This window comes from Paramormyrops kingsleyae, chromosome 5 (assembly GCF_048594095.1).
Source record: "Paramormyrops kingsleyae isolate MSU_618 chromosome 5, PKINGS_0.4, whole genome shotgun sequence".
NCBI lineage: Eukaryota > Metazoa > Chordata > Actinopteri > Osteoglossiformes > Mormyridae > Paramormyrops > Paramormyrops kingsleyae.
Window position 1 is genome coordinate 10,143,291 of NC_132801.1, and position 22,063 is coordinate 10,165,353.

Sequence of the window (22,063 nt, forward strand, 5' to 3'; positions counted from 1 at the left end):
CACACACACACACACACACACGCGCACACACTTGCTGTATTAGATAATGCCCAATCAGGCTTTCCAGCTAGTGTCAATGCTGTTTACTTGCTACATCAAGTCCCTGCCAAATAAACCATGTTTCCCAAAGCCACCTCCACTGAGCTGACATTCCGTTGATCATACATACGCTCAACCAAACAACAGATTTGGCTAAAACCACCAATCGATATTTTATTGGCACTCAAATGGAAATCGCACACTAGCAAACCATGCAGACTCTTAAAGCTGGTTGGACAATCAATCCCGGGACACTTCAAAGCTGCCCCTGCTATACATGACTTTATACTTTACATTATTGTTAATGTCACGTCTCTAAAAATATTGATGTCAAACGACGTGGCGTGCTTGAAGTGAATGAGCAAACTGGCATAGGGCCCATGTTCTGAAGAGGTGTGCAGGTCAGATTGTCGGCCAGATCAGATAGGGCAGGAAGTGGAGCAGGACTCTGCTACCACGGAGAAGATAGAGGAATCGTTGGCTGACTGCTCCTGCTCGGACAGCAGACGGGTGGCAGCAGATGAGCACGCACTGTGCAGGATCAGAAGCTCCTCCCCCCCAGCACGGTCGGGACATTCGGAAGAACCCGTCTTAAAGTTCACAATTAAGAGAAAGGGAGGGAATGGGGGAGACACATAGAAATTAATTCTAATTCCTGTTCATATTTATTTAATTATCAGCTGCTATCATCCCTGGGATTATTTATTTAACCATTGAGGTTTTTAGGGAGACATCTATATTGCAGATTATTAAGGTATTTGATTGGTTTACACTAATAGACGCCATATAGCCTAATAGACGCCGTATAGATTAATAGACGCCGTTTACACTAATAGACGTCGTTGGCAAAACAGCAGGCAGATGGCTGTAAGTCAGGCATCCCTTCCTTCCTTCAGTTCATTCTCAAACTTTTTCAGCTCGTCTGAAGACATGAAGGTGAGTGTGCCTGTTCATCGCATTCTCCTCTTTGTGACAAACCACTTTTGGGTTAAGCAGACAACAAACAGATGTCAGAGTTAATCTCACGGCATCTTTTAAGCTGTTTGCCGTCATGTAGATGGGGATTTGTACATCCTATACTGCATGTACATTTACTCCACGCTTTCAGAAAAAGGGTAAAAATTTGTACCTTTGCTTGTCACTGGGGCTGTACCCTCAAGGGTCTGCCAATTGTACCCTTAGCTGTAGGTAATTGTACCTTTTAATGTACAGAAATGGACTCTGAATGAACATTTCTGTACCATTGATGCTACATTAATGCTGTTTGTACCTTTGAGATGTTCCTCCGAGTCCATTTCTGTACCTTAAAAGGTACAAATACAAGGGTACAGTCCCAGTGACAATCAAAGGTACAAACTTTTACCCTTTTTTTCTGAGAATGTAGTGATGTTTTCAAGTACTTAGAAAGGTTCTTAGAAGATGGACTGAGGCATTTAGCTTTACAGGGAACAGTAATCCATGTAATAGCTTTAAGGTACTGAACTCTGTACCCTCCTTCTAAAAGCAGGCATATTACGAAGATCTTCACTTTACTTTTTTATTTCCATGAAATTTGTGAGCACTGTGGAGATCTTCACCAATGTCGTCTTCGCCTTTGCGTCCAGCTCCAGGTTATCAGGCCACAGGTGGAGATTTTATGCGGAGCTGCTTAACAAGCGAGGAAAAGTGAGCAGTTCATGTCCACCAGCTGTGTCTCTTCTTTGTGACGCTCTCACACACTTCTTGTGCTTCTGCTCGATTCTGGAGAGACTGTACAGGTGTTATTTGTGCAGAAAGCAACCAAAGGCTTGGTCTCACCAGGAGTGTGACGTGCTCTCCTCTTACACTGTTCTAAATGAGAATGTCCCTACTAGCCGTGAAAGTGGCCCACAAGACCAGACCACTCAGGGCAGGTTGCAGGATAGATAAGATGGAGATCTGCTTCACCTGTCATCCATTTTTCATACTGAACCCCTTTTTACAGCTTGTGATGATATAATTCAGCTTGGATTTCATGCTGAAAGCTGTGTCCTCTTGATGTATTGTGCATCCTAAGAGCAACTTTTCATACACTTGCTATTGAATTGTCAGAGATGTAGGGCCCACTCCAGAAACATCTGACTGCTTTCGTCTTTCCTGCATTGACAGGATATTTTTAGGCTTGTACTTAAATCCCAGTGGGCAAACCTGTAATTTAGAGTGGCAGGTGTACCACTGATTTGGGTCAGAGCTGTTTCTTAGAGGTTTTCAAGGGTTGGATATTTTTTGAGGGATTTATGCATAAATGCAAACGTGACGCTTGGAATCGTGCACTAAGTACTGTGTTCTCAGTGCTGTCATGCTGCATTAATGTGAAGATGTAAGAGTGTCTAAGAATTTGTGAATATTCCTTTTTTCTACCCGTTTTTGAATCCAGCACCTGTGCAAAAATAGGTTGTGTGTGCATTTAAGAATGTCAAATTTTTTCTAAACTGTTAGAAATTTTCCTGTAAAATGTGCGTGTGATGTTGTGAGCTGAGGACCTAATTTATGAACTTTTTGCAGTTCTGCCTGGTGATATATTAAAATTCAATTATTTCCCGGACAGACAGAAACTATCTAGTTGTGCACGAAGTAATATCATTTGTGTAACTGAGGGTGGATGGTCTTTAGTTTGAGTGGTGTTAAATATGACATTTGCCAGAAAAATGAGTAGTCAGAAAGTTTTTATGATGTACATTAGGTATTGTTTTTGCTTTAATTAGGCTTACAACTAAATTAAGATCACATCAGCATTTGACACTTTAAATATATTTCGGTATATTTGAATACCTCCCTGCTGGTGTTCTCTGAATCCCTCCCTCTCTATCTTTCTCCTCTAAGGTGTCAGTGTTTAATGATGGCTCCCTCCATTTGGACCTCCAGGAGAAAAAGCCGACCTTTGAGATCCACAGCAGCCACCAGCACGACTCTGCACAAACCCTCAGTGCAGAGCAACCGGATGAAGACAATGGGCCTTGCTGGGACGTGGAGTTCCTGATGTCTGGCTGGGGTGACTCATCTCCTGAGTTTAACCCCCCTGTGGATTACAGCTTCCAGCGGCTCGCGCCCCCAGAACAGGGTGGACCGTATCAAGCGGGCGAACTAGAGGTAGCAGGTCTGAGGGAACAGATTGCAGCAGATAGACACCATGTAAACAGTGGTGGCTTTATGGCTGATCTGCTCTCACCCGCAGAACAGCTCAGTTCTGTTTTGCCAGAGCCCTATGGCAGAAGATATGGGGCCCAAGCACACGGAAAGCCACAGTATTCATTGCAATCCCCTTTGGATGAAACTCCCTTCTCTATGGGGACTAAACCAGATAGATACAGTGAAACTGGAACCATCAACCTGTCTAAGGGGAGATTAAGGGACTTTGGATTCTGTAACCCCCGTCCTGCCCCCGCCTTGTCCTTCTCTGACTCACAGCTCCTTCAGATGACGACTATCGATGCTGAAACGCCACGGACGCCCCCTCGTCACTACAGCCATGTCCCAGGCTATCCCCAGCTGAGAGGGTACTCCAGTCAAAGTATTCACAGCCACTATCACACGGCCGGCCTTTTCCCTCCTGCACAAACACTCCTCCAGAGCTGCTCGGGGCCCCCTACAGGCCCGGAGGAGCAGCGCATCCGAAAGGCAGTCAAGAAGAGAGCAGCTGTACATAGCTGCAATTACCCAGGCTGCGAGAAGACTTACACTAAGAGTTCACACCTGAAAGCGCACCTTCGCACTCACACAGGTAACGTGTGCAGGAAGGAAGAGTACAGCTGGGGTGTGGGATCATGGGTAATCGTCACATGATCCGTCACGCACGGGATACACAATGAGCTTAGCTACGCTGCCAGTCTGGCTAAAAGAACCCATGTGCAGTTTTGACTCTCTGATTAAACATTAAATGAAACATAACATGGTGAATTCACATGTAACATGCATGCATTTCACTTTCAGCGCCCTACATTCAGTTTCACTAGCAATCGTTTCATGTTAAGAAAATTAGCTATCTAATTCATTATGTTGTTTATTTATATTGTCACGATTTACGAAATTCAGCGTAATTAAGTCATCCAGGAAAGCAAATGCAGAACCACTTCCTGGATCCCCCATGTAAAGAATCGTAGGAATGCCCCGCAAGTTGCCAGCGACCAGTACATCTCGATGTCCTGCTAATGGGCTCTACTTGTGTCTGTCTCCTGGCTTTTCTCCGGCAGGGGAGAAGCCGTACCACTGCACCTGGGAGGGCTGCGGCTGGAAGTTTGCCCGCTCGGACGAGCTGACGCGGCACTACCGCAAGCACACGGGCCAGAAGCCGTACGAGTGCATACTGTGCCAGCGTGCCTTCTCCCGCTCAGACCACCTGGCACTGCACATGAAGAGGCATGTCTGAGGGCACGCGGGCACCGAGTGGGCAGCACGCATGCAGAAGGAGCAACACTACAGACACACACACATGTACACACACACACACATATTCACAAACACACACGCACTCAGGAACCTAACCTCACGCAAACATACACAGGCATCTGCACAGCTATTTTCGTGGGGACTTGACTGACTGCCATATTACTGTAATTAACAGTCTCTAATATTCAGCAAGCAAAACTCAAAAACAAAAAAAAATATCAAAAGTTTTTGTTTGCACTTAACATATGAGGTTCTTTCAGTATTTCTTGTCAAAACATGACATGATTGACAGATGTCCCCACAAAGTAGCTAAACATCTGAAGACACACACACACAAACAAAGGCACCACAAAGACACACACAGGATGGACTCCATTCCTCAAAATTTTTTTTAAACTTTTAGCAGACTTTATTATACAAAGCGATGTACATTGCTAATTATTTGAACCAGCGCAGTATCCTAACCCACCGACTCACAGAAAGACCCCAGAAGTCAGATGCTATACTATCAAAGCGACCCAAGCTCATGGTTTACAGCAGCAATGAGGGGCTTCAAACCCACATATACAGAGAATGGATTAGCAGTCTATCACCATAACCACTTCTTCGTCTTGTTCATACAACTGCAATCACACCTAGACAGTGTAAATACAGTTACATATGGACTCATAAATCCTGCCTGGACAGGTATGTCTAACTATACCGGTCGGCTCCATCTCACAGGCTGTACCAGACACAGCTCGATGGGAAAGAGACACGATTACCTTTTCTGTTCTTCGACTCTTACATTCCTACTTTTGTGGATGGTTTGTCATGAAGAGGCATTTGAGAGACATCCCTGCCTGGTTACAAAACTGTTCAAAGCGTGATTATGTAAATTACCCCGAATGCTTACAGATGTGTTTCAATGTAACATATCACGCCTTCCGTAACAAGCTGACCTTATATAATTCAGTCAATTGAATTCTGTCACCCGACAGAAGGGATCAGGCCATTCTGCTTAAGACCCCTGTTAATGTCAACTGCAGTAGGCTTTGGTTCCTCAGTCACAGCCAGGAACACTGGCAGCTCCAAAAAGGTCGCGGGAGATACACAACGGCTCCAGGGCTGGAGCTCCTTCTGCATCTGCACAGTCATTGTCCTGGCACTTCCTCTCTGGATTCCAGCACAACAGCCGCATAAACTGTTCATCAAAGTCTTTAATGCCTTAGAATTCTGACTAAAGCTAAAAATATTCAAAAGCTATTTTTATCAAATCTAATTGCATTTATCGTTGCTTATTCTGTCTAAACTGATCTGTATAATGGCAGCTCAAATTGCTGCAATTTATTCAAATTAAACACATGAGAGTGCGCTTTGTGCAAAATACTATTTTTATCATATTGTTAGTTTATTTTGTCCAAATACTTAATAACGATGCTATTGTATTTCGTTGTGTGCCTTTGATGAAGCTGTTCTTTTAAGAATAAAGAGCCTTTGTCTCTTTGATGTACACAGTGTAAACTTAGCGGCAAATGTCTCCTCTCAGGCTCTTTTGTCAAACGGACAGAAAAAAATGTAATGTCACACGCCACCAGCAGGTGGCGCTTTGCACCAGCCAATGGCATTTGTCACACCCGGCAGTGTTTCTTTCCCTGAGTCACAATCCGCACCACAACAGTCAATGATTCATACTTGCTACCAGCTAATTAAACCTATTTTTTCTTACATAACTTATGGCATTAATGATTCACAGGTATTACGCAATATGATTACTCAATCTTACTGGATTTGCACGCATACTATTCTAATGTGCATCAAGTTATGATAGTTTTTTTTTTTAATAATGGGTTCTTAAGCAGATGTGCAGAGACAGTCCATTTATTGAAAACAAGACACAACTGTAACAGTTTAAACCACATTTTACAATAATGGGGGGGTGGGGGGGGTTCACACAATACAGGACTGCAGATAGGATTTCTCCCCCGCAGCTGTGGATTGGGTTGGTGCCATGAGGCCTCCTCCCCCCCAAATGAGCCACTGTGCCCCCCCCCAAATGCCACCCACTAGAGACACCATCGTTTATTATGTTTTTTAACTAAAGGTGTTCATCTTAAAACAAATTAACCTGTCTCTCCCATGAACGTGGCTACCAGCCCCTGTTACCGTAACCCCCCCTTTGTGTCCCCCCCCCCCCCCCCATTTGTTCTGTTTCGCACTTGCACTGTACCAGGCTCTATGTGAATGGATGTGGATATTAATACCTTGCTCAAAGTTTTTACAAAAAAAGTTGTCAGTGTTTAAAGCAGGAAATTTACTTCAGCTAGTTGTTATTCAAGGCTGCAACAATCTTCTTTTGCCCCCTTCAAAAGCTGCTGTCCCCGTTTCTGTCCCTGTGTCATGCTCTAGGGTATTCAGAGTTTAAAGGAGAGACTAGTGGTAGCTAACGGTGTCTTGGGGAGCCTTTGGATACTTACATAACAGGCTCTCGTCACGCAGTTGGAGTCAGGACCAGTGGAATGGACACCAGAAGACCTTGTCTGCTTCTTTGTGGACAGAACCCAACTTCATCCAGTCCCGCCTCTGTGGGTGAGCTGCGTACAAACAGCGGGCTGTGCGCAGGCTTTCAGAACAACGAGGTCCCAGGGATTCTGCTGAAGGAGCCTGTATGACATCACCCCCCACCCCCCCGGGTGCGTGGACAGGAGCCCACACAATGCCGTTTCGGCCTGCAATGCTGTGGGGAAGAGTGGCACGGGGGTGGGCAGTGTGACTCAGCGGCCCCGGCGACACCCAGCACCGTCCCGACACATCATCTGGGGTGACTGACCTCACCATGACGGCGGACAGAGGTTCTGACCCAAGCCTGTCATGCAGGCACACGTCCATGACGAGGTGGACGCAGTGTAGCACTGTGCCGTGGGGAAGCCGGGAGCTTAAACAGGAAGCCCAAGGCAGGGGGCATCTGTCACAGAATCCTAATAATTCACTATAGTAATATGATGCAAATGTGTCCAAATTGCTGCAGTGGCTGTTGTTGCCGCGCCCAGCCGGTTCCCTTTGGCGTCAGTTCTGCTGTCATGGAGCCGTATTGTTTTTGGAATATGACACAGCCCAAGTTTGATCTTCAGAAACCAACATGTTGGCCAAAATGAAGATGCCAGCCGCTGAGAGGGACACCGCAGAGAGGGGAAAAGCCTGCGGGAATGACAGGAGAATGTAACCAAGAGCAAAGAGATGTTTGTTTGTTTATGTGTGTGCCTGCACGCGCATCGACTACAGCACAGTCCGACTGCCAATACTTCAAATTCCCAATTGGTTAAATATGCATCGAACCTCTAACATACTGTACCATGGCACATTTCTGTTGAAATTACACAGAGGCGTATTGAGTTCTGTGGATCATTGACACACTGTAAATATTCCCCTCCTTTGCTCCTGCTGAAAAACCATTCCACTCCACATACCACATGAGCGTTAATTTTGTCCGTGGGGCACTGAGAGACTTTACCACTCAGTACATCCCAGAGCAGTCAGGATACCTAAGCCCAGGATACCTATAAGGTTATACCCCCACTGGTCCTGTGCCGGTGTTTAGTGCCCTTTAATGTAACGTTAGAGAAAGTACTTGTTAAACTCCAGCAGGAGGTCCATTAGATGAATTATCTCATCATACAAGTGCCATTTCTCTTAGTGTCCTCTCCAGAGAATAGCTCAATTCAAGAGACCAAGGGAGAGACAAGCGGGGCACTTATCCACACAAAACCCTATTAGATTACTAGTGCCACATTGAAGCATGCACTATTTTATGCAAATTTCTTGCCCACATCAAAAGGGATAACAACAGTGTAGACGATAGGATCAGTGGGAAATTGGATGGGATTTAAGGTCACCTACTGTACGTACGCAGTGCTGAGGGAGCATCTTGGGTCACATGCCACAGCTAGCCAATCAGAGCTTGTTTACCATGCTGGCCGCCAATGGTGGGCTCTAATTTAAGTGAACATTTGGGGACAGGAGTCATCCTGGGATAGGCCCCAGTACGTGATCTTGGAATACATTCGATGAAGCATTGCGCAATGGTGCTGCTGTTAGGTAAAACAGAGCAAAAGGCCAGAGAATATATTTGAACAAGATCTGCATCTAAATTCCCCCTCAGCATTACTTTTCCTACTGATGCCGACTGGAAAAAAAGCACAATCCTATATGTTTAATAAAGAAGATTCCCAAACTAGTTCCATGTGTCCTTGTACACAACTACCCCAAAGTCACATCTAGGAGCACCAAAAGCTGAGCCAAAACAAATGCTTCGATCTATGAAATCATCTAAGCAAATAAAAACTATTTGGTTAAATTCCATTTAATATATTGTGAAAATACAACATTGCAAATGTTTTGCTATAATTTGCTCTCTCAAGTTTCAGTTGGTGGGGGGGTGACAGCAAAGATTTGCAAGGCTATGCATTTATCAGTTTTGATTTATTTTATCTATTTATTTTATCTATTTGTCACGTAACATTAAATATTGTTCGCACTATACAATGAGAGGTAATATCGGCTAATCTGCATAAATGCACAGGTAGAAAATAACTAGAGGATAGAAGAGAATCTAAATGGTATAGAAATGGTATAATAGTACATAAATGTGTATGTTTAAATATGTTTAATGTTATAATAGCGATAGAAAAACCAGTTAAATGACCATAAAAAAGATATATTATTACCTAGGTATAAAACTGATCAATCAAATTAATGCTTCATTGGGTTTTTAAAAAAAAAAAATCTATCTCTGAACTTTCAAAAACAGGCAGATAAAATGATTTCATACACTAATTCAATAAAGTAAAATATACACCATGAAATAAATTAAAAACAAGGGCCCATCCATCCGCCTCCCGGCTGCCCACCCAGTTCACTGGGTAATAAAACATTATCAATTCAATTTTAACTACAATTTATTTATATAGTGAAATGAAACAAAATAAAATTCAATTCAATTCAATTAAATCAAGGGATGCTTTATTTGCCATTTGTACACATACAGGTACATTCTTTAGTTTTCACATATTCCATCTTGCTCTTCTTTGAAACCTGGCTATTACACCTACAGGAATTTGACATGTGGATATGGAGATGCTCCCCCCTTTGCAGTTATAGCAGTTACATTCTGGGAGGGCTTTCCGCAAGATTTTGGACTGAATTCAATGATTAAAAGGTGTCTCCCTTTACAGTACATATACTGAAGCGTGGAGTCGGGTCACAGGGTCAACCAATTATCAGGTGCTACTGGAGCATTTGAGGGGTTTAGGGCCTGTGCTTAAGAGCCCAATGGGGACGTGACGATTCTGCTGAGCATGGAGTTCAAAAGCTGACCACAGAGGGACTCAAGCCCAAAACCTTCTGATCTGAAGCCAAGTGTCTTTTCCATTAGGCCATGCGGTCTGACTATTATTTTTCATTTCTGCATCATCTAGACTTTTTTTGTTCACTTTAGTCGGGCAACAATGTTTTCGAAGAGCTTTCGAAGGTGACGTGAGCTGGCGTGGGAGCGGCCTGCAGATCTGTAGCAGCTGCTGGCAGATTCCTTGAACCATTCGATAATATTTTGTATCTCATATCTGAATCCTGGAGCTTTCACTGGAGAGTGGTGTTGATTTTTCTCATGCACAGTAACTTCCATATCCGCAAAGGTTGAGCAGTTTCTTTGCGATCAGTTACGGTGCCATTAAGATTGACTTGGCGGCACCTTAAAACTCGGGCATGATTCACGTTCACAGACGTGTATCACGAAGAGCAGGTCCTGATAATGACTATGGAAGTTTATATCTCATGTTGATATATCATTGATTTTGTGATGTGTATCTCTCACTCTGAGGATGCTATATGCATCTATACTTTGTCTATGATGCAACAGAAAAAAGATCAAGTTAGTAAAACATGTAACAACTTCATATGCTTTGATTCAGCAATGATTTAATATGATTCAACTCTGATTGGATACAACTTAGATCAATTCAAGATGCACAAAACATGTCTTTAGAAATGAAAACATATTCAAAATGTTATTTTTAATCAAAACAAGTCATATTTATTTTGCAAAACAAAAATCATTTGAAACTAGGCAATTGTAGTTCATCACAAGACCTTAACATGGATAAAACGTTACAATAAAAATACAGTAAGACTGAAATGATGAACTGATTTCTGACAGCTTTATCATTTTTAAGATAAGATTGTACTCCATTGATTCCAGAGAGAGATTCTTTCCTTATAAATTTGAACCGGATTGAGGGTTTTGAATCAATGCAGATGTATCTGTGACATTTAGGCCGGATTTAAGATTTCAATGGTATATTGATTGGAACATTAAATTATCTACTTCACAAAGATGATAATTCCAGAGGTTCACATCCATGTTTTTTGAACAGTGAAGACTGGATTTTTGTGGTTAACGAAGACACAAAAAGTAACATTGTGTTTTTATTTTAATCATGTTCTTTTTATCCTTCATTAGGACTTGATTCATTTCAAAAAAGGGGTGTTTCTGAATCTCATGCCATTCTCTAATGAGAAGAGAGTCTATGTTCAGAAGCAAGTATTGACACGGGAATTTAGATTATACACTATATTTATGCTGTTCTCGATACATATCACTCAGCAGCCCTTCGCGTTATGTATGAAGCCATTTCTGTTACCCTGCTGTATAGAACAATGTTCTCCATTCAATGCAATATAAAACCCTTCCTTACCACGGAAAATGGGAGAATCTGGGCATTATAGTTTAAATTGCATGGTCTCATGCAGCATGTTCTGGCATATGTCAGAATTGTGACATCCATAATTTAATGCCTTTATAGGAAATCAAACATAAAAGGAAGATAAAAGGGAGAAAAAGAGAAGATGCATGGAGGAGGAAGAAGGACTTGATGTTATTTCAATATGGACATTTGTTGTGGTATAATTCATTGAAACTGGCAGTTGGTGGTGAGTTATCAAGTCTGACCTTTAAAGACCTCACCTATAAACTCTGGAAGGTGTTCTGTTGCACAGTGGCGGGGGGTGGGGGGTGGGCATTAGTTGGGGCTGCAGCCGTGGCCGTAAATTACGGGGAAATGGGGGTTGTGACCCACCAATAATCAAAATCGCCCAATATAAGCCCCTGGTCCCCCCTAAATGGGTGGAGACCTCAAACCCCCCCCAATGTTCAACCCAAAGTTACGCCCTTGGCTACAGCTTGAGAACTCAAATAAGGTAGAGTGAGGAAAAGTGTGTGAGGGTCCGCAGCACCGCACGTCACAACAGGATACTTTGCGTATGCTATTTGCAGCATATAAAATAAAATAAAGCGACAACTGCATACAAAGAGAGAGAGAGAGAGAGAGAGAGAGACTGATCCCTAGAGGTCTCACAGCGATCAGGGAGCATGACAGCACACAAGTAAAACAAAGGTTAGGGCACCTGGGCCGGCATCACTGACCGAATGAGGTAACTGAACAAACAAGCGGTTTACTTTAAAAATAACAAACAGAAAGCTGCAGTACCAATTTACTAAGTTTAGAACAGCCAAAATGAATGTTTTATAAGTTTCAACCAAAATGTTTTTTGAATTTTCCCAAAATTACATTGGAATAAGGCAACAGCTGTTTGCTGCAGTTACTGGATCGACATGAATGAGGAGAAGATCTCAGTAAAGTCAAGTGAAGGACCATCTTAGTTGAGTGTGATCCATCATCTCTTTTACCATGTTCCTTCAAAGCGGCTTAGTCTGTTTTCACGTTGTCCGTTCCAGATACAGAGCAATGAGGCTGTACTGATAATTCATGCATTATGTCTGGCTATTTATTGCAAAGCCCCATGGACAAACTCAAGATCAAATTAGTTTTGCCCTTCAAATTATATCAGCACTTCAAAGATTACAAAACTCAATAAAATGCAAAGACTAGTTTCTCGATAAGAAAAATACCCAATTCTTGAAAAAAAAAAAAAAATCTAATTTATAAAGTGACATTTTTATAGTTAGTTAGTTTTGTGCATAATGCTTCAGCTCATAGTGTAAAATTAGCAGTGGCCATGTTTTTTTTGGTCATGAAAGGCCATTTCCCAATGTAGCCTCTAATTGATTTTGCTTGCATTAGACTTTTGAGTGAATGATTATTGGAAAAGTTGGTATGAATGGTATGAATTTGATATAGCAGGCATCCCAGAAACGGTTGCCTTTTTATAGTTGTTGGCATATGAGAACAATTCATGGCTAAGAGGTTTTATTAGACCTTCCCCTGATACTTTACATTGTCCACATACTAAAATTTGGCCTCGAACAAAGCTATACCCATGGGAGCTAATTATGAGACCAGCTGTTCTGACTGTCCCAAGAACAGTGCCCAGGTGACATAGATGGCCCATGTGATCAGGATTGGCAGCTACAAACGCCATGTCTGCAAAATCCTGCCATGTCACTGCAGCCCTGCCCAATCCGAATGGCATTACAGCAAATTGCTACATCCCACAAAGGTCTTGAAACAGCCAGCGCTTTCGAAGGCTTTGCTAGCACCTACAACCAGCTTTCACAGCGGTCAGGACTGCTTAGGAAACCAGGCTTTCATAGTTTAATTTGTTTAGCTAATTTCCTACATAAGAGTTTCCAGAACTGAGGCATGCGATTAACTCTTTTTTAAGCATCTGGCTGTGAAGCTACCTTGTTTCACTGTTCAGCATTTAATGCAGTATGTCGCATATTCAGCCATATTCTTACACTCCAGGGCTTCATCCAGACCTTGCCTTTTCTCCAGGGTGACACTTTTTGACCTTCTACTACTATGTCATATAACACCTTCTTCCTCTAGGGTCAGCTGATGGGGACAGTTCCTGTCACCGTGAAACACTGTTTCTGCACCTGACTCACAGGGTATTTTCTTAGCCCAGGGTCAGTTGCACCATCACTATGCTCTTATTTATTTATTGACTACCCACCGGTGAGACTTGGGCTGAACCTTGGCCAGAACCCCCACTATTACATTCACTTGGGCTAGCTTCGTGTTTGGCTGCGAAGAACCTCCTCAGACCATCTATTTTCAGATATGCCAGTTCCTGCTTATGCAGACCTCTCCTTGCGAGTAACCCTCACTGCAAATAGGCTGTGAAGCCTACTGCTGTTCAGGCCAAAGGCGCATTATCACAAATCGGTACATCTGTTCTGAAACTGCAGGCATAGAGCACGTGCTGCCAAGCCCTCCTCAACGCGATCCAAGAAATTAGAGGACACAGGCGTCGAGTAGGAACATATCAAAACAAATTCACTTAGAAGTAGGCTACATGGACATAAAATCAAGTCTGAGGTCTGTGTGTTTATGTTCATCCAGTGGTGATGACTGATCAATGAGTCAATCAATCAGTTAATTTCTTCTTGCGGATTTAAATCTAAATTGAGTTAAATTTTTGTGCAGTGAAAAATCGTTGCTCCTGAATAACTCCACCAGTGTGCTATATATTTCTGTGTATAAATTGCATTATGAATTTATCTAACCATATGAGAAGATCAGCTAACCACACCAGCATGCAATTAATCCATCCAACCATCTTCCATATTTCTTACTAAGTACAGAATTGTGGTGTTTATTACACCTTTGAAGATATGGTAATGTTATTATAAATTAACATAGATCATTTGTGAAATGGTTTTTATATCTTTGGAACAATCAGTTTTACATAAATCTGCATTAATACATTATTTAGGAAAATCTGAATACATTTTATTGTGTCATAAGCATTGGCATTTTCAAAACTCTGTAAACAGCTAAAACACAAGCTAAATCTGAGTTGTGGTTATCATCGAAAATGAGTTAGAAAACAAAAACACAGTTTTCCTGGAGTTGTATTGGCATTTTTATAAATAGCATCTTCTTTCTACAGCAAACTGAAGATTAAGATTCTGCTCTGACTGCAGTTCATAATTTTCACGTGGTGTGTACCTTTCTTTTGGTCTGACGCTGTGGGTGTGCTGAGAGCTCGTTTGTCACTGCTAATTCAGCCAGATGGCCTCTGCGCAGCATTTATAACCTTATCATTTTGAAGAATTATTAACACCGTGCTTGACCAGGCTTTTGAGGAAGGTCAAATGGCTTCAAAAACTTGTACAAGTGGTCTGACACGACATTAAGGTCAAGGAGAGCTGAGGCTGGGAAACCAAAGCCTTTCAAGACTGGAGATCCAGGGAAGGACCACAAGAGGAGGCGGGACCAACCAATAAAATGTCTTGGTCCTGTCTCCTCTAATTGCTTGGGCTCACCTCCTCTAGAATCTGATTGGTTAATTCTCTGACCCAATCATTTTTCTTTCTGCCCTCAGAACACTTTTATGTAAGTAAAACTCCCATGAACATTACAAACAGGTGAATGTTTCAGGGAGAAGACGGGGAACAAGCCCAACTACACCAGTGGCGAAAAGTGTGGAAACATCTATTATTTTTGCCATTGCACTTTACAACTTACTACATGAATATTTGAGGTAATGTTTCTAAACAATTAAAGAATGTTTACAAATATGTCATATGACAATTAAGTAACTGGAGTAACAGGAATGAAGTTCTGCAATCTAAAAATTGGAAGTGTTTCCACAATTTGTACACAGTTGTAGGTTTTTTTGTGTTGAGCATAAAGCACGACCACAGAATGTTAGAGAGATGTGGGCACCTGGAAGCAAGGATGTGGATCATGGGGATTTACACCAGGCACAGCTAGAAAGCAGGGCTAGTTGGGTCACCTGCCCCCTGGGGGGGTAGATTATCACCACATCCTATTCTCCAATCCCAGTGTCCTGTAGATCTGTGCACCATACAAGGGACCAGGTTTTTTTACAGTGGACTATATGCGAAAAAGGAGTGCAGGGATACTGCAGAGAAAATAAAACAGTGTAAGAACACACCAAACAGGGTAATGAAAGTGACCCCTGATAAGATTCAGCCAAAATGAGATGCTTCTATAGGAGGTCTCTATTAGTGCCAAGCCATTTCACAGTGTAATTAATTCTTCAGTTTAAGATAATCAATTACATATATGTTCTGTCAACAAGGATGGTTTTAAGTGATCAGTGCTTTGGCAAATATAAAAATCTGCTAATTATTTTGCTCTTACTCATTTGTCTTGAGCTAACAGGCATTTGTAAACTGATTCAGTCTGATACACAGGCGGCCCCCCCTGGGTGGGTGTGCAAATCCCGCCCCCATCTCTGTGAGTTGAGTTTACACGTCTCCCTCGTGTTCCTCCTGTAGCCCAAAAACATGTGGTTGGAAGAACTGGCATCTCTAAATTGCCCATAGTGTGTGACAGTGTGTGTGGGTGTGTATGTGTGTCCTGCCATGGACTGAAATCCCATCCAAGGTGTCCTCCGCATTGTTTCCTCAAGGGCCCCACAGATGGAAGGAGGATGAATGGATGGGTATTATCTCTGCAAGGCGAACAAATCTGGTAAGAGAATTTATATAAAGCACTACAACATGGCAACCGAGTCTCTCCCCAAGTTCTCCATCAGATGTTTCTTCGGCATTTCTGATTCCCACAATCTTCTGTCAGTCGTGCCGCATCATGGAAGTGTAATTCTGACATCACTGTCTGCAAGAAACTCTGATTTAGAAGTTGTATCAGTGAACATACAAACACATGGTTACTGCAGAAAAATAAAATAAAATAAAATATCGGAGATGAGAGAGAAGTAAGCATCCTGTTCTTGTATGTCCCCACTGCAGAAATATATGTATTTAACATCCCGGAGATACTCTGAGACACTTAGGTGTCAGGGACACATTTCTATTGTTACTATCTGTGCCTGTTAAAAAAACACTAAAAGTATCATCTTGTTTTTACAAATAAATCCCATTCGTTGTACCACTAGGAACGGGGTCTTTGGGGGGTGGGGGGGGGGGTGGGCTTGCAGTTATCAGTTATCAAAGGTCCCTGTGTTTCTGTGAGGCACTAAAAAGGCAAACAGCACAGAACGGCCAGGCGCCAAGAGAGGCTCCAAAATAGGAGGCAGTTGTTTACTGGCCTGTGTGACCTAGATCGGGCTCCGCTGGAACGAGAGCATGTCAGGCTGAGGGCCATTCGCAGAAAACAGAGAGCACTTTCCCAGAAAAAAAGTGGGGGAGGGGGTTACAAATCTGGGCCACGTGGAATAAAAAGAATGGTACCGTCTGGACTGAGCCGCACAGACAAACTTGCCGTAAATTCAAGGACAGAGAAATGCAAGCGAATGGAATAAGCTTGTTTAAGGGTCATGGAAGAGGCCAGCTGGGACAATTTTTCGCAGAAGCCATGTGCACCTATTTGATTTGTTATCTAGAGACTTATTTTTACTGTGCATGTTTTAAGAGAGGGGGTAGGCGCAGTGGGTAGCTCTGTTGCCTAACACCAGTGGGAAAGGGGTTCAAGTTTCTGCCCTGGCTCTATGTATGTGGAGCTTACATATTCTCCCTGTGCCATCATAGTGCTCCCTCTGGGTTCTCTGGTCCCCCCCCTGCCCCCGCCCATGTATGGAAGGTATAATTTGATATAACCAAGCCTAAACCAATCCTGTTCATCAATTGTCCCCAGTCTCCCCTAAAACCTCTAAAACTGATTACTCTAGGGAAGCTGAACACTGTCTGACTGTACCTCTCTGGAGGCCAGGGTCTATGATGTGTAAGGACGAGGATTTCAGACACGTGGATTAATAAATGTAGCCAGGGGACAACCCCCGGGATTGGTTAGTAAATCAACAGGTACAGCTGTGTGTGATTTGGCCTAAACCCCAACTATTTAAGATCAGGCACATTGACAGACAGCTAAGTGTTGTCTGTGATCTTTCAGTTACCAGGCACCTGGTTAGTGGTGACCGCTACACAAGAACAACTGACAGGAAGCATAGCAGACGGAGCAGATAAACGAGAGAGTTAGCGAGCGACGATAGCACAGTAACGCAAGCCGGCCACTAACGATTGGGAGTTTGGTGCAATGTCTTGGGTGTCAGCTGTTGTTTTTAGGGATATTTTATGTTTCGTATTTGCATTTACTATTATGGGTTTTAGTTTATCTTTAAGCAGAGCCAAAGCACCATTAAGGTTACCCTGGGCCCAGGGTGCCACCTTCAGTACAACAACCATAATTATTATATAAAATTGGCTAGCTAGCTGGATAACTTTAGCTGAAGTACTACTTCCTTGGGCAAATGAATTGTAACAAACAACGATTGAACTGGAAAAATATTTTTTTTCTAATTGGTATTATGAACCACACTAATATCCTCACATTAATAGATAACAGACCTCCTTGGCGTTTTTGACCATACATCTTACGGCTGCCACACTGTTTCCACGCCCGCGATGCGTATATTCTACACGTCAAAAACTTTAGCGAAATATGTGATCACTGCGTTTCCATAAAACTGACTTTTATCGATAAAAAGGGCGTGTGTAATTATGTAATATCCGGGGAGAATCTGTACTGCATAAGTCTCAGTACAGTAACATATGTAGAACATATTATTATTGTGTTCTGTATTATTATTTTTTCAACTTACCTACAAATTCACCTTAAAGACAGACTTAGGGAACGGATCTCATTCATAGCCATTCATAGCCTGTGCATTGGGCATTTTAAAATAATTGTATTAGCTCAGTTATTCAAAACTGTATTTGTGTTTATCTTCTGAAGAAAATGCTGCCGAAACAAAATAATTACATTTTAGGAGGATGTTGTAGCGAACCAATTTACACCAAACCTCTGGCTTAAACATTTTCAGACGTCCAATTCTACATCTGAAATGCCAGCACATTGGGCTGGTAATAGACAGCCACCGACCTGAAAGTGCATCGCATTTGCTCTAAACAGGAACTAAACTAAACAGGAAAGGTTTGTGGCGACATTTGGAAAAATGTTGCGTTAAACAATGCTTCCATCGTCCACTTTTTAGCATTAAAATGTTTATTTCTTGGATGGAGACCGGCCACTGATATCCGCTGCTCTTGTGATGTCCCTGTAGGTCTCACTAACCAAACCTCACTAACCAAAATAAGGCTGATGCAATCTTGGTTGGTGTAATTATGCAAAATGTAAGCTCTCGTGCATAAAACCATGATAATCAATGAAAAAGTGAAAAGAAAAATTCAATTTATTTTAATTAATTTGCACAGGGATGTATGTATAATGAATTTTGGCGGTTCACTTGGCCAATCATTGCCTTCCTTTTCAAATGTTGACAGAGACCGGAAGTGGTGACGACCTCCATAGTTATTGCCGCTTTGCAGTATTCGCATTCTGCAGGGTGCCTCTTTTTACCTGACGTCTTGCACACAAACTCCTTATGGTTTATGTACGCAAAGAGGATAATTGCTGACTTGGCAGGCGTGGTGAGGACATGAGTGGGCGGGCGAACAACATTCCAAAAACGTTGAAGCTAATTCAAGATATCGGCAGGTGGGGGACTGAAGCTGAATACCGGCTGCAGACACAAGCTATGGAGTTGGATGGACTGGGGAGTCACGAGCGTTCAAGTCCGAGTCAACACCAAGTAAAGACTCACCCAAATATATGACAAGGCTGAGTCCATTCATATGTGGACTTGAGGTTGGTTTACACACAGGTAGGGGGCATTGTGGGAAATGCTGAAGAGGGGGTTAGATATGTAATATGAAGAATATTTTCTACATGCGTATGGAGTTTGCAAGTCTTCCCTGTGTTGTGTATTGCCTCTGGGCACTCCCTTTCCATCCTGCAGCAACAAAAGCCCGCAGTTTGATGACTAGGCATCTCAAATTCTCCATAGTGTCAGTGTGCCCATGTGCCACGACGGCATCCAGCATGATTGCCTTATGCTCTGTGCTTCCAGGGTTAGGCTCCAGAACATCTCATAACCTTGGACGGGCGACTCTGAAAGATGGATGGATAAGTATCAGAAATAACATAAGAACACAGGAAGAGAGAAATGAGAGAGTGATGACTCATTCTCAGTCTCTGTCTTCATGATCCTCCTCGTAACCTGCAACAGAGTAAAACTCAAGTCGAATCCGGCGAAGCACTTCTTGTACCGGCTTCCTACTGACAGGACGTCTCTCGCCCGCGTTCTCACAAGATGAAATGAAGTACGTTTTATTAATGCATGTGGAAGTGCCGCAATATTTCCATAAGACGAACGGGGAGGATTACGGCTGAAAGCAATTTCATGGATGAGAGTCGAGACGAGCCCACACTTGTCAGAATGGGTGCACCCGCAAAGGAGGGCAGTATTTAAAGGAAGCACTTTTCTCCATCACTGACAGGCATGTCTATTTTTAACTCCACCCCCCCCCCCCCACCCCCGCGTGACCCCCCCAGTATGTTTTCTAACTACCTCAAACCATTTGGACGTAGACTGCTGAAGCATCAGACCCTGAAATGGAAACACCAGTGACGTAACATTAGCCCGCAGGCAAAGGACACTTGAAACGCTCTGAATGTTCTAGAGCCTTGTGGAAGTATAGTTGGGAGTCGGACGAGCGCTCTGGTTCGCTCTCATAAAAAAACTGGGCTATCTATATCTGTTCCACCGCCTGCTTGCTTATGAAGGTATTATGTAAGCACGCAGCATGGGTTACATAACCCTGATTGCCTCTCTCTCTCTCTCTCTCGCTCTCTCTTTGCTCTCTCTTCTTCTCTCCCTCCCTCTCTACCACCCTTTTTCCCCTGTGGTGCAAACACTGGCTGGCATTCATCCCCAAAACCTTCACCAACCCTCAGTCACTTACATTTTCATAAGCTCTCACACACTGGCATCCATAAAGGTTTTTTTTTTTTCATTACTCAACAGTAGCATGTCAGGACAACTGTGATGTAAGTGCTATAACATTCCTTACATTTAAAAGTATAATGTATCTAAACCTAATGTATTACACTGTAATTCATACATGCAGAACCGTCTCTGTTGAGAGCGTGAGTTTTCTCACTGTATTTTGCCTTCCTCTGTCTGTCTTAACATGCAAACAGACCAGGTCAAAGGTCAAACATGAATTCCCATTGCACATTTATTTTGAACGCCGGAATATCCCGGACACCCCAGAAGAAGGACAGAAAAGCTGAACACTGAAACAAAAAAATTGTTTACAGAGAACTGTGGCAAGTGATGGGTGTTCAGTACTGTCGAGGGGTGATGTTTAATACAGTCTTTTTCTGCTTCCTGGCATATTAAAAACTAAAGTGAGCAAAGCTCAGCTCCTCTTACTGTCCTCATCTGCTGATAGTTCCTTGATGACTCCAGGGACAGACTGTCTGTCTACCTGCTCAAGGGACACCCTGATAAATCCCACCAGTCCATCTCCAGGATTTATTGCTTCAGCAGCTCAGACGATCATCTCTGTGTCGGCACTTAAGTCACGACTGGAGACTAGGCTGCGTGTCACATAGCCAGTCCAAGGTGGAAGACTGCTATTGTCCTTTTGAATGATACACACCCTACATGACTCAGGAGACAAACCTTTGATTTGAATACCGGCTTAAAGGCACAATTTATTTGGTGTACCTGTATTGCTGTTATTAATCAAGATTTTTTTAGTATAATGCAGCACGAGGTTTTCAATCAGCATGCAAATGATCATTTATGTAACCTAAATGGCTGCTTACGTCAAACAGCCGTCATCCTCGACAGCCACAGGACGTCCGAACACGTGCCGCCGGCCCCCCCGCAGCTGCAAGCATTCACTTGGGAATCAATCTGGAAAATGATACTCCCCAACACGTACTTCTGACTGATTGAGCCTTTTGCTGAACGGATGAGGAGACGTACTCCGCCATCTTTTGTGCACCGAATGACCCAAGAGGGGGGAACTATTGCCTTGAGATCTAGCCCATCCCCTGCGCCGCAGTCACTCCACATGACGACATTTCAGCACAATTATCCAATCCAGTTCTCCCCCTCAGCCAACAGTACACAGCAATTACAGCGCAAAGTCAGGTCAACCAAAGTATCTGCCTCACTCTCGACTGTGCTTATCTAATGCTTCCAGAGTCATTAAAGGGGCAGAAAACACACTCACATATTTTTGTTATTATTAAATGCTCAGTGGTATACACCCTTGTGTTATACGCTTCCATTCCTGTATTGATTTCCCAACACACTTTGGAGCTGTCTCTCAGCTTGATGGACTGAGCATTCCTGGGATTTAGGAGGTGAGAATGTCCTGGGCAGAGCCGGGTGGATGAAATGCTAACATGAATGAAGAAGACGCAAGTTCTCCGCAGCAGAACTCTGAGTTGCTGGTTATTCCTCTTCGCCTCAGTGATGCAGTAATATGGGCAGATTACAAAAAAACACTAGACAAGAAAAACCAGGGCCTCTTGTTCTATAGAAGAAAGGGGTGGAGAGAGGGAAAGGGCTTCATTTGTATCGCCTGAAGCATCCTGAAAGGCAGTCACGTCCCTGCAGAGCTCGCTGACATCGAGCAGCGTCAGTGTTTCCCTGGATGTGGTTGTCATGCCGTACACACACTAGCGCAGCCAACGGCACACGTGCCTCGGTCCTATTCACTGTGCAGCTTAGTCATGCTCCGTCTCTCTGGAATAGTAACGTTCACGTTTCCAGTAGAGGCGAAACGAAAAACCCGATTCGAATACGAAATCTGCTCTGAGTGTCTACTAATACG

At 43.1% G+C, this 22,063-nt stretch overlaps 1 protein-coding gene across 2 annotated transcripts; it reads left to right on the forward strand.

Annotated features, from left to right (window-relative positions):
- klf1 (Kruppel like factor 1 (erythroid)) lies at window positions 1-5,950 on the forward strand. Of its 2 annotated transcripts, none has more exons than XM_023791758.2 (3): window positions 1-975; window positions 2,923-3,778; window positions 4,248-5,950. In XM_023791758.2, exons 1-3 carry the CDS (start codon window positions 901-903, stop codon window positions 4,421-4,423), a joined length of 1,107 nt encoding a protein of 368 aa, XP_023647526.1. In that variant the 5' UTR covers window positions 1-900; the 3' UTR covers window positions 4,424-5,950. The 2 variants fall into 2 exon arrangements, with proteins under 2 accessions (XP_023647526.1, XP_023647525.1); XM_023791757.2 differs by having other exon boundaries at window positions 5-975; window positions 2,881-3,778.
- The last annotated feature ends 16,113 nt before the right edge of the window (window positions 5,951-22,063 follow it).

Bases quoted from the DNA above. Each gene is read 5' to 3' on its own strand.
- klf1 (XM_023791757.2), top strand. From the start codon at position 901: ATGGCTGTAAGTCAGGCATCCCTTCCTTCCTTCAGTTCATTCTCAAAC. The intron at 976-2,880 runs GTGAGTGTGCCT...TTCTCCTCTAAG, and splicing joins GCTCGTCTGAAGACATGAAG to GTGTCAGTGTTTAATGATGG. The intron at 3,779-4,247 runs GTAACGTGTGCA...TTTCTCCGGCAG, and splicing joins GCACCTTCGCACTCACACAG to GGGAGAAGCCGTACCACTGC.